This window comes from Mustela nigripes, chromosome 12 (genome assembly GCF_022355385.1).
Source record: "Mustela nigripes isolate SB6536 chromosome 12, MUSNIG.SB6536, whole genome shotgun sequence".
NCBI classification, from domain to species: Eukaryota; Metazoa; Chordata; class Mammalia; order Carnivora; family Mustelidae; genus Mustela; species Mustela nigripes.
Window position 1 is genome coordinate 42,163,148 of NC_081568.1, and position 12,999 is coordinate 42,176,146.

Sequence of the window (12,999 nt, forward strand, 5' to 3'; positions counted from 1 at the left end):
GCTGGGTACAAGGGACACAGGTGGCTGGGTACAGGTGCACAGGAGGCTGGTACAGGGACACAGGTGGCTGGGTACCGGGACACAGGTGGCTGGGTACTGGGACACAGGTGGCTGGGTACAGGTAGGTGCACAGGAGGCTGATACAAGGGCACAAAATATCCACCGATGAAGCTGACGTGTTCTGAGCACTTAGTCTGTACCAAGTAGTTCGAAGTGCTTGCCCTGCACTACCTCATTAATTAGTTGGACACCTGAGAAGATGCTGCCTCCCCCACTCAGACTTTAGCTCCCTGAGTAAGGTAAGATGAGGTAAGTGCTGCTTCCTCCCTCAAACCTCCTCACCTTTGCTTTCCTCTTCTGCTGTTTGAGGGCTTCTTTTGTCTTCTCCTCATCTTTGAATGCTTTTAGCTGAGAGGAGAAGGGAGGGGGAGAAGACTGTTGGCCCAGGTTGCTTCCTGGCCAGGCCTGCACTCAGGCCGTAAGAAGCCCTGCGGGCTGATGGGCTGCGGCAAAGGGCCAGCACTCCTGGCAGCCCTCGTGGCCCAGCCCCGGGGAAGGAAGGCCCCCAAGGAGCAGAGTCCAGCTCTGGCTGGTGGCTTCAGGGAGGCCTGATCACCGGGCGTGGTCTGAACAGAGATCAGGAGGGTTCACACAAGCCTCCTATTGCCCTAGGTCCCTATTAACATCCTTCAGTTCACTTCTGAGAGAGAGTGGGGGACTCCAACCATGGAGGCGGGGTCAGAGAGGAGACGGGACTTGCAGAGGTAGGCAGAGCTGGAAGGACCACGTGCATCCCGACCTCCAGTTTCACCAGGGCCCCGCCAAGCCGCACCCCTACCTTGTGAGGGCAGCCGGGTGCCCCTTCCCTGGTCAGCTGCTCTCACCTGGGCATTGGACAAGGTGACCTGGGCCTGTAGTCTCTCCACCTGCTTCTTCAGCTCTTCCTTCTCCTCATTCATGCGTTCTCGATCGCTGCGCTCCCTCTGGAAGTCCTCCTCAAAGATCTTCACCTGGAGGGGAACGGAGGGGAGGGGACCGAAAGGGAGGGTGAGGGAGGAGGGGCTCAGACTGCTCTGGCCTCCTGCTGCTGTCACCCCATCCTCACAGCCATTGTGAGGACTCTGGCTCCCACCTGCAAACAGAGAAGTTTCTGGTTCCCTCTATTTCATAATCTGGGCTTCAACATAGGGCTTTATTTAAACAAGGTATCCGTGGCTTAAAAAAAGAGGGGGTCAGAAGCCCCCCACCAGTCCCATCCCTTCATCTGCTAAGGCCCCCGAGAGAGGTGAGGCCACGGGCCTGGAGCGTGGGGGCAAGACTGGGGGTCATCTCCTGTCTCCCAGGGGACCTACAGAACTCTCCCAAGGCTTCACGGGTGCCTCGTGGGCTCCCTGAGCCCACACTTTCACCTCCCACGGAGACCAGTGAGACGCTGGCCAGGTTAGACATGGTTTAGGGGGTTCCAAAGCATAGCATCAGATAGAAACACATGGGACAGCCCTAGACTTGCCAACTTCCTTTCAGTCCTTCTGAGCCCCTCAAGGAGCAAGTCTCCATTTATGCTGGCATGTCTTTAGTATCTTTCCAGTACTTATGAATTTACCTTCCCTTGCCTCAAAGAGGACTCAAGTTCAGAGTCTTCATCAGGCAAGCGTATCCAGTTAGAGTTTAATAACACTGTTTTTTGGGGTGCCTGAGTGGCTCAGTGGGTTAAGTCTCTGCCTTCAGCTCAGGTCACAGTCTCAGGGTTCTGGGATAGAGCCCCGCATAGGGCTCTCTACTCAGCAGGGAGCCTGCTTCCCCTTCTCTGTCTGCCTGCCTCTCTGCCTACTTGTGACGTCTCTCTGTCAAATAAATAAATAAAATCTTTAAAAAACTATTTTTCTTTTACTGTATTTGTTGCTTAGCAAGAAATAAAGTGTTTTTCATTTATAGCAGTGACATAAAGTCCCTTTTTAAATACATTGATTGAAAACGATGTATTTTAAATTTGTTATTTTTTAAACGATTTGTATTTATTTATTTGACAGATAGAGACAGAGAGAGAGGACATGCAGATGCACAAGCAGGGGAAAGGCAGAGGGAGAGGGAAAAGAAGACACCCCACTGAGCAGAGAGCCTGATGTGGGGCTTGATCCCAGGACCCTAGGATGATGATCTGAGCTGAAGGCAGATGCTTAACTGAGCCACCCAGGTGCCCCTAAAAGTTATTTTTAAAATACTAAGTAAATAATAGCACAGCCGGGGTATAGAGATGGTTAACTCAAAAAGGTGGCAGAGAAATGACCTAGTTAGGGACACAGTGCTAGAAAGGATAAACCTATTACCAGACAGGGGTCCTGGCCAGTAGTCAGAATGTGGACTACTAATTAGAACTTCCACGGGATTCCAAGCCCATTGCGGGTCCTCAGGAATGCTCCAGCTCCGGACTCAGCACCTCCTCTTCTTGGACTCACCTGCTGTTTCAGCAATTCGTTCTGCGTGACCAGCTCCTGTTTCCGTAGGAGGCCGCCAGCTCCTTCTGGGCCCCCAAATGCTGCTGGCGGAGAGGAAGGGGAGGCCTGGATGCTCAGGGCTTCCTCCAGGGCCTGGGATTGGGAAGAAAGGAGACAGGCCCATCAGCAGAAGCCCTGGAAGTCCGGCCCCATTGGCAAGGTCACCTTCAGGGACCTTCCTGCCATGAGTGACAATAATAACTGCCACCACCAGTGCTATCTACTAAGGGCTACCCTATTTATTTACATGACACACATCATTTCATTGGATCCTCCCCACAGTCCTATGAAGGAAAGACTATGACCATCACCCCCATTTGACAGATGTAAAAACTGAGGTTCAGAAAACTGTGACGTGTCCAAAGTCACACAGCTTAGAAGCAGGCTAAGTGGGGGGTCCTCACCCAGAAGGGAAAATGTCCCTTTCCCTGAGCAGGGGTAGCTCACTTCCCAACACCCAGACCTAGAGAGAATATTAAGCCTTTCGGGAAAGGTTCCATGTCCTCAACTCGCCTTGCCCTCAGATTCTTCAGCTTTCCAAAACCGTGGCTCCCAAGCTGAGCTCTCTGTCCCCAGCTCTTCTGTAGTTAGATTACATAATTCTGACTTATTTAATATTTTGTCTTTATAAGCCTGAAAATGGGCTGAAACATGACCAAATAACATTCTGAAAACAGAAAAGCACCCTTCTTCCACCACGCTCATAAAAGCCTTTCCTTTTACGGAAGCAGTGTGCTCAGAGCTTCTTGAAAGATCTCTGTTAATGGGGTTCCCCTTCAGTGCAGTTAGCGTGTTACTTGAGGACTCTGGAACCCCGCTCAGGACCTGCCATGCTCGTTGCCACATGGACTTTAGCCCCCAGCACGGCGGGGCTTCTGCTCGCCATGCGTCGGCAGCGCCCACAGTGCCTCCCTAGGCAGTGGGGGGGCATGAAGAAAACCTCCCCCCGTGTGGACCTGGGCCCTGCTTAGTCTCCTTGACTCTCCCAGAAACCCATGGCAAGTGCTGAACTGAGAGTGAGCCCAGGCCGCTGCAAGGGCAAGTTATGGAGCCACTCTATCCTCTTGTTCTGTCTGCCCATTTTTCAGATGAGAAGACTGAGGTCCAGGCACAGGGAGAGACTTGCTGGAGGTCACAAGCAAAGCAGGTTACTTGCCTTGCATCGGTCACCCACACGTGTGTCTCCCGCTATGCCAGGGAAACCCAGAGGGCAGTGACCCAGCCTGAATGACCTCTAGGGTCCAGCACCATGCACAATACCACACTCTGATTTAGGTCCCCAAGGTCCCCAGCTCGGGACAGGTCATTTTTTCCCTGAGAACAGGTCCCACGGTTCCCTAAAATCAATGCTTATCAAATCCCAAAACCAAACAGAAAGGGCTCCCCTAGCAGGGTTGGGGCCCAAATATGCCAAACTCAGGCCAGACACTGCTGTGGGCAAGGTCAGGAGGCAGCGGGGAAGGCAGACAGATAAGAAAGGAGGCAAAGATGAACCACAGACAACTCCAGGCTTTCGGAGAATGTTTCCTTTCAAAGCTTCCTCCCTCAGCTTGCTCCTTTAACCCCCATGCTGGAAGGTGGGCAGGGCTGGAAGGTGTCCATCCAGTGTTCAGATGGCAAAACGGAGGCTCGGGAGAGGCTGTAGTGGCTAAGCTGGGACTAAAACCAGCCCCAGAGCCAGCCTCACCCCTACCCACTTGCCTGGGCTCAAAGCAGCGGGCCTCAGCTTTAAAATCCAGCCTCCACCCGGATGCCCCGTCTCCCTGGGTTCCGATTCTCAAGGGCAGGAACCCTGGGGCCTCTGCTCACGCCTCCCTTCAGCAGGCGTTTCCAGAGCATGGGCTTGATGCCAGGCTCTGTGCTGAGTGCTGGCGGCACACAGGCCAGTGAAGAGGAGCACCTCCCCCTGCTGGAGGGGAAGATGGAGCAGCAAACAGGCCACCATAGGAGATACAAGGCGCCCACCTTGTTGAGCCTCTGGATCTCCTTTTCCTGGTATTCCCGCTGCCGTGTGAGCGGGCTCAGCTGATCCTGCAGGTGCTTGACCTTCTGGCGCAGCTCCTTGGCCTCTGCTGTCAGCTGCTCCTTGTCAGTCTGCGGGGAACACAGGGCTGATCAGCAGGGGCCCCTTCCGGAGGCCTGAACTCCGTGCCCCACCTGCCCCCGCCTTGGTCAGCCAGGCCTCCTCTCTGCCTCTCCCTCAGCAGTCCCCAGTGCTCGCGTGAAGACATCATGCAGGGCTTCAGAGCCCTAATGCCCGAACATCCCGTCCTCAAGGAAAAGGCAGCTCGGTTCAGTGAAAGACTCTGGATTCTGATCCCAGCAACTTTGCCAATGAGCTGAGACCTTGGCCACTGTCACTCACTCTCTGGTCTATGCTCCCCTATCTGCCACCGGATGGGGGCTCTTCACACGAGCCACGGATGGGTGTCAGGAGGTCTATGAGCCCCAAAATGGGATGCAATATTTTGCCTGTGTAATTTTCTAGGGAGAAGAGCCATAGTTTCCTCCAGATTCACACTGACGTCTTCTGTGATGCACAGAAGTGGTCAAACCACTGAGACTATCTAAACGATCTCTTAGCTCTTACAGTCTCTAAGCCTAGAAGAGAAGATACTTAGAGAAATAAATGCAGCATAAAAGGTAGAGTGTTCCTCCACAGAGAAACAAACTACTGTGAGGTGAAAAGAAAGGGCATCACAGCTGAGAAGAAACAGGGAGGGCTTCCAGGTGGAAGCCCCGCTGCCACACCCACTATGGGACAGGCAGGACTCCTTCACTGCAGAAGGCCACAGCTGGACTGGCCTTTGGGGAGCATCAAGTCCTAATCCTTTAATGTGATGGGAGTGCTCGCTTCGGCAGCACATATACTTTAATGTGATGGGAAATGACTGTTCAGAGAGTGGAGGTGACTTACCTAAGCCCGCACAGTGAGCTGGGGCTAGAAGCCAGGTCTCCTAATTCTGGTTGGTGCTCCCTCTCCCCTTGCAAGTCAAAGGAAGTGTTTCAAATAAGGGAGGTCAGCCAGAGATTGGGGAGGGCAGCCTTGGGCAGAACTTGTGGGAGGGGTCTGGACTCCCACTGGGAGGCTCCAGGATTAGCATGGTCTCTTGTCACCATGTGTCCTTAACACAGGGCCACCTCCTCCCAGCTAACAGGGAGGACCTGTCCCATCCCATGGACTTGTCTCACCCACCCATGTAAGCTAGGGGAAGGGGCCAAAGAGCCAGGGGTCTGGTAGACAGTCACAGATGTGACTGCCCTTGGGGAACAGACAGGCAGTGTCCTCCCTAACACACACATTCAAGGCACGAGGTGGTCACTGAGGCAGGCCAAACCCTCAGATAAAGCCCCTGGGGTCACATGTTGAAAGAGGGAACTGTGCAATGCAATCCGTGTTGAAAATGGCTATTTTTAAGCTAGGTACAAGTGGCCTGTGCCCAGTTCCCATGAAGGGAAAGATACAACGACTTAAATACAATCTTCCAAGAATCTGGGGCTCCCAGTGGCCTTTCCTCTTTAAGCTGTCCCAGGGTCCTGGAAAGCCTTGGCTGTTATCAGTCACACACTGAGGGCTCAGACTCGATTTCTTCAGAGGACCTGCTCCCAGCCCGGCTCAGACCAGACCTGGCTCCCCTTTATGCCCTCCCCTCACTCCCTGGAACTTCTCCTGTGATACTTGAACACACTTGTTCCTATTTGCTTCTGTAATGACTTGTTTCCCATTTCTTTCCCACCCGCTGATCTGTTCCCCGCTGAGTCTTGGTGCCCAGCACGGCGCCAAGTGCACGCTCTGCTGAACAGCGGCTAGACAGTGAAGAAAGGGAGCTCTGTCTGATATTTTAGGGCCCCCCTCCCAACCCACTCTAAACAGCCACCACTACTCTAAACACTCAGCTGCCGCCCACTCCCAGCAAGCGCTGGAGCAGCCTGCATGTGTCTCTTTTATACTCTGTGCTTCCCTGTATGGTTCCCCAGTCTGTAACATCTTAATTAAACAAATCATTTAATTAAACAAAAAGCTCTCCTACATGCAAACATGAAAATAGGGGAAGCAATAGCTAATCCAATCTCCTCAATTTTCAGATGGGAAACTGAGGTACAGGGAAAGAAAGTGCTTTTTGCCTGTGGCCACACAGCCCTTAGCTCCAGAGCCAGAGCTGGGACCCCCAGGCCTCCTGACTCTGGCCACGCCCCCCACACCCACCCCCCACTGTCTGTTTACTACACTGAGCTCTTGGCTACTGAGGTTGGGGAGAGAGGTCTCACAAGCTGAACCTGCAGGGCCAGCAGTCAACTTGCCTCCTCCATTTCGATCTTAGACTTGGCCAGGAGGAGCTTTCGGTCAAAGTCACGCTGCTTCTGTTCTCGCTCGGCCTCCAGGTCAGTCACCTGCTTCTGGAAGTCCGCCAGCTTCTGGCGCAGCTCAGTGATCTAGGTTCAAAGGCAGAGACGGGGAGTGCGTGAGGGAAGGGGTGAACCTGCAACGTTTAAGGCTCCTGAGAAGGAAGCAGAGGGTGGAGACCGGGGAGGTCTCGAGAGGACAGCCATGCAGCTGGGGCTCAGCCGTGAGTCCCCATCACCCCACACTACCTTCTGCTCGTACTGCTGCTTCATAGACCGGAAATGCTGGTCCCACTGCTTGTTCACTTCGAGCAACTGTGGGGAGAGACTGGGGTTAGCAGGAGACAGGCAACGAAGGCACAAAGAGGGACAACTCCACACGGACTGGCTGTCACAGTGTGTGCGGTGTGTGTGGGAGAACGGTGGTCACGGATGCTCTGCCTTGAACCCTCCCCTTCTTGAAGACTCCACGTTCCCCAAGGCGGAACCTTTATCAAGCGCTATATTTTATCTTCACCAGGGAAGCAAGACTAACACCAAAGGAGCAGTAAAATTACGTAATTCTGTAAACTTTATGTAATTTACATAAATTTATGTAATTTACGTAAAATTATGTAATTTTGGAGTATGGTTACACAACACACGTGCAACCTGGGGTTGCGTATGAAAGCTTCCCATTTTCGTTTTCCTTAACTCATTGCTGGTGTCTGAAAAGGAAACCTGAAGGAGCCCTCGCACGAGTGTGCATAAGTACCCAGTACCAGGCTGGCCGTCTCAGCAACGTCTGCGTGATGGCAAAATCTAGAGGACTACTGATGCGTAGGACGTGGGTTAAGAAAATTATACTAGAAACTGAAAATGAGAAGCTGTGCAGTTAGTAAGAAAATCAGGCCCCTCATACACTGGTACATTTCTAGGACAACCCGAATTATTTGCCCTCCGTGACACACCACTTCCTCAGGGAAGAAAAACAATCCTACACTGTTAAATACATAAAACGATAGGAAAAGCTATCCCCATTTCAGACACAATAGCATATGATGAAGAGTATTCAAAAGTGAAGAAATAGAGTGTGTGTCTGATACATAAACAGTGACCCTCAAGGATATAGTTGATTTTGGAGGAGAAAAGGAAAAACCTGTGATCTGCAATCATGCAGTATGGAGGATATAATTTTTTCTGCTTATTTTAAAAAAACAGATTATGCATTAATTAAGTACATAATAAAACTCGGGACTGTTGCCAACTTGTGGGCATCTCTAGGTGGAAAGATTCTCAATATTTCTCTAATGAGCATTATATTACTTTTGTCATCAGAACGAAGACCTTACAGCAAAACCAAAAGAAAACTGAAACTGATGAACACGTAAGCAGAAGACTGATGGAAGCCTGACCTGCTCCCGGGCTGGGGGTCCAGGGAGGGCAGCAAGGCCCAGGAATCCAGAGGAAAAGCTGAGCTGTGGGGGTGGGGGGGTGAAACGGCGAAGCCAACAGACAGGACTGGGCTTCCGCCTCCAGTCTGGAAACACTGGCCTGGGGTGGGAGATGGTGGGGGCACATGGGCATAGCCTCAATTCTGGAGACTGCTAGCTGGTGAGAAGCAGTGCTGTGAGAAGGCATCCGATCCTCCTCTTCTGTGACAGTCCCTCTCTGACCCAGCAGCACGGTGACAAAGGAGCTCCGGGCTCCCCACCCGATGCTGCCACCTGCCTACCTTCCACCATCCAGGGTGTGCCAGAGGAGCCTTCCTAAACTATCCCCTGCCAACAATTTTAGGCCAGGCCCCAAATGGCACGTCTTCTGAGTGACCCTTGTAGGCAGGGGAACTGATTAAGAAACAAGAGCCCAGAATGAGGTGGCAGGTCTCTCTCCCATGGACAGATGGTTCTGTGGTCCCCATGGTGACCACCATGGTGACCGAGGAGGAGGAGACAGGGGGCCAGGGAGGGCCTTCATCCTGCCAGGCCCAGGAGGGAAGGAGGTTCTTCCCTGAATTCCACCCCTCCACCCCCACCACCTACCTCAGTGCGCTGCTGCTCCAACATCTTTACCTTCTTCTCAGCTGCACCCAAGGCCCCCACCTCTGGGCTCTTCCCTGCTGCCGCACAAGCCTAGAGAGAACCACAGAAGGACCCTCAGCAAAGCCTCAAAGAACAAGGCTCCTGAGGGCCTTTACCCAGGGACCCAGGCCTCACCCCCCACTTCTCTAATCTGCCCACCAGCCAGGACACCACTCTACATCCCAGCCATGACTAAGCCTGCTCTGGAAAGTCTATCCAGATCGTTATTCCTCCTCCCCTGCCCGCCTGCCCTCCTGCTCTCTGCTCCCCTTCCCATGGCCACTTCTTCCCCTGCTCAGACTCTATAAGGCACTGCCACCGTCCCCCACTCAACATCAACCAAAAATCCTTCACTAGAAGGTAAGAGTTATGGCTTTTTAAAAAAAACAATTTATAAAATGTTTACTACAAACCTGTTTAGAAAGATATGGCATAAAGATAGGTATGTGTGATGAGTACATGTACATGTGCTTCCTAGCTCTGTCCTTTGAGAGAGCTTAACCCAGTGACACTCCAGGAGCAGTGAGCACATCCTGTGCCCAGATCTTTGTTTCTAAATGCTATTCTCCGACAAAATGAGGCAGGGCTCCTTAGAGAAGGATTGTTGATTCCAGGGGCAGGTAAAACAGAAGCAGAGTTTAAGAAAGCGCTGGGGCGCCTGAGTGGCTCTGTCAGTTAGACGTCTGACACTTGGCTTTGGCTCAGGTCATGATCTTGGGGTAGTGAGATCAAGCTTCACGCCGGGCTCTGCACTGGGTATGAAGCTTGTTGAGGTTCTCACCCTCTGCCCCTTCCCCTACATCTCTAAAATAAACTAATCTTTAAAAGAAAAAGTAAGAAATGGGCGCCTGGGTGGCTCAATTGGTTGAGCGACTGCCTTCAACTCAGGTCATGATCCCGGACTTTCAGGATTGAGTCCCGCATCGGGCTCCCAGCTCCTTGGGGAGACCGCTTCTCCCCCTGACCATCTCCTCTCTCATGCTCTCTCTCAAACAAATAAATAAAATCTTAAAAAAAAAAAAAAAAGAAAAGAAAAGGAAAAGTAAGAAAGTGCTCAATAATAATATGAAGAAGCAAGGCATGTCTCATGGGCACAGGAGACAACTTGAAGAGCTTCCTCTGGCCTAAGCTGGAACAATGTGAACAAAAATATAGATCATGGTCGTAGTAGGTGATGACCCAAAGAACAAAATAAATATCCTCGAGTCCATAACTGGTAGAAAAGACTAGCTGAATAGATAAGTAAGTGGGGGAGAAGGGCTAACTCTCCCTTACAGAAGAATTCCCATTACTAACAGAGAAGGAGCGAGGGAAATTCAGAATCTACTACGGTCATGATCTCTGCAGGTAAAGATCCATCATGGATACTAAAATAAGAAGTGTAAGGAGAAACAGGACATTTGCATAGTCTTAAAGTTTCTCCTCAGAACTAAGTATTTATTAACCATAAGGGGAAAGCTAGTTCCTTTATTACAGAGAAACTGACACATACCCCCTTGGCCAGCAATCAGTGTGGACAGTCATAAGACACAATGACGTCATGTACCCTTGCCGGGATGCACCAGGAAGTGCATGCCGTCACTCCTACTGTGCTCCCATCCAAGTTCAAGGGCACACCCTTCGTCTGATCATGAGGGAACACCAGTCAGACCCACACTGAAGGACACGCTACAAAATCACCGGCCGGTAGAACTCCCAAGCGTAAGCTCGTGAAAGAGAAGAGGCCGCTGGGACAGGACAGACTGTTAGAATCTAAGGAAATGCGGGGTCCAGGACTGGTGATGCCCGGACAGAAAGTGCTGGAGGAGGATGCAGTGAGAAACCAGCGAAATCTGAACAAAGTCTATAGTTTTAGTTAATATCACTGTTTATTTTCTAGTTTCAATTATTGAACTGCAGTTATGTAACTTGTCAAGGGGGTACGGGAAGTCTCTGGACTACTTTTGCAACTCTTCTGTAAATCTAAAGTTATCTCAAAATAAAGTTTGAAAAAAAATTTTTGGACTAGGAGACGTTGAGGTGAAAGAGCAGAATCAGCTTAGGAGGCTGGCGGTGGAGTGCTGGCTCTCCGCCAAGGAGACCAAACAAGGTGGGCTCCGAAGGCCCCAACCTCTGATATCCTGTGGGCTTGTCAGCATTTGTCCTGGGGTCACTGCCCACACTCTCTGTATCCCCTGGTCCCCCAACTCCCTGCATTTCCCCCAGGGCTTGGGTGGGCGTGGGCGGGCCTGGGCCATGAGGAGCATTTGTGAGGCTCCAGTGCCCCCTGCAGGCTGAGGCCTGTCAGCACACCACAGAACGAGCTACGAAGGGGAGTGGGCTGGGGAAGCCCTCCAGAGACCCTGGCCTTTAAGGAAGGCAAGAGATGGGCCTGCCCCTAGAAGCCCACTGCCTCCTTACAGGGCAAGGAGGAAGAGAGGATGGGGGCTCCTGGGGGTACACCCTTAACCTCCATGAAGAAGAGAAGGGTCAGCCTGCCTGGCTGCCAGCACCAAAGCTGCCATGAGAAGCAATAGCTAAGGTCACAGGTTACCATACGCTCCCGGCGCTAAACCTACTTCACAGGTATCACGCCACCAAATCCTCCCAACATCCTCTGAGGCCAGTGTTATCGCTTTCATTTTACAAAAGAAGAAGCTGGAGCCACACAGCTGGTTTGTGTAACTCATCCAAGGTGACTATGCTGGCAAGAGGTGGGTAAGCACTCAAGCTGCATGCGGCTCCAGGGGCCACTGCCTCTAACACACGCCCCCCCCATGGGACCTTCCTCCCCAGCAGGATGCTAAGAGCTGCACCTCCAGGGAGTCGAGCGACATGAGTTGACACCGAAGGGCTGGGGAAAGTGAAGAGGCCTGCCCACAGAATCCCCCAACATCGTGGCTCAGGAGGGGGCTCCATGGGTCACTTCCATAAAAGGACAGCCCAGGAGGGCTCTGCCCTAAGGGGTGAATGGAGGAAGGGAGGGGCGTCATGGGCTGAAGTTCGCCACTTATCAGCGTGCGTCTCTGCTGCCCTGCTGGCCAGCCTGCTAGCAGGTGATGCAGGGAGCTTGGTGACAGGAAGTCATGTGACCTTTCCACACCGCCTGCCAAGGCTGTCATGGAGTCATCATCCCCTCCCTGCCTAGCATACGTGTGGAGTGGAGATCAAATAGGATGACAGATTTGCAAGTCCCTGGTGAGTTCCACATTGCCACATAGTAACAAGGTATTAAGTTATTAAGATAATTACTGCTATTACATAGGTGTGGGGTTTGTTAAAGATGTTGAGTCCTGTTGTGCAGCCATTAAGGCCCATTAAAAGGGGAAAACGTGTCAGGAAAAAGCTGAGACTCAGCTCTGTGGGAAGGGGGAAAGACACAGAGCAGGCAAGGGAGGAGTGCCAGCTCCTGCCTGGGAACTGGATGTGAGCCACAGCTGGGAGCGGCCATGGGAAGGGGGGGCCAGGCCATGGCAACGTCAGCTAACCCCCACTTCTCTCCAGGTCAGAGGTCCCAGGACGCAATCCCAGGAGCTCACCTGGGTCCCCTGAGGAGCTTTCTCAACCCAACACCCCATTCTGCCAGGAATATCTGAGACCCACCCATCAGAGACCTTCACAAATGGGACCACGTTTAGGGAATGTGCCCAGAATGAGCGAAGGACTCGACACCACTCTCTGTGAGCAGTGGCCGAAGGAACTGGAGCTACTCGGCCTGGAGAAAAGATGGCCTTTGGGGACCACCGAGCCAGGGTCACGGCCAAAATCCCGAGTGTATACACCAGGGGATGGGATGCTGAATGAGGGCCGAGGAATGGAAGCTCCAGAAGTACGGACTGTCAAGCTGAGCTGAGATGCCATCTAACAAGAACCTTGACCCAGGGATGCTGGCTGCGGCAGGAGGTGGGGAGCTTACTGCCACGGGAGGTGGCCGCGGAGGCCAGGCCCTGATGATCGAGGATGCCGTGGAAGGAGTTTCTGGGCACATACCTGCTGGTGTCCGGCCACCCCCTTCTTGCCTACGCCTTCCGTCTTTGGTGAGCCTGGCTGCCCACAGGTGTCCTCTTTGCCGCAGCTCATCAACAACTTCTTGAGCTCCAGGTTTTCCTCCCTGGGTCAGA

General features: G+C 52.4%; 1 protein-coding gene across 4 annotated transcripts in view; it reads right to left on the reverse strand.

Moving 5' to 3' along the window:
* Nucleotides 1-12,999, reverse strand: part of TNIP1 (TNFAIP3 interacting protein 1) — a 49,325-nt gene that overhangs the window by 4,571 nt on the left and 31,755 nt on the right. For all 4 annotated transcript variants that reach the window (XM_059417185.1, XM_059417183.1, XM_059417186.1 and 1 more), the window contains 8 exons: nucleotides 12,869-12,989; nucleotides 8,861-8,950; nucleotides 7,089-7,154; nucleotides 6,798-6,929; nucleotides 4,461-4,589; nucleotides 2,457-2,588; nucleotides 885-1,010; nucleotides 343-408 (listed from right to left, as the gene is read on the reverse strand). In XM_059417185.1, the coding sequence (XP_059273168.1) occupies nucleotides 343-408; nucleotides 885-1,010; nucleotides 2,457-2,588; nucleotides 4,461-4,589; nucleotides 6,798-6,929; nucleotides 7,089-7,154; nucleotides 8,861-8,950; nucleotides 12,869-12,989 (862 nt within the window). The remainder of the gene's footprint in view (nucleotides 1-342; nucleotides 409-884; nucleotides 1,011-2,456; nucleotides 2,589-4,460; nucleotides 4,590-6,797; nucleotides 6,930-7,088; nucleotides 7,155-8,860; nucleotides 8,951-12,868; nucleotides 12,990-12,999) is intronic.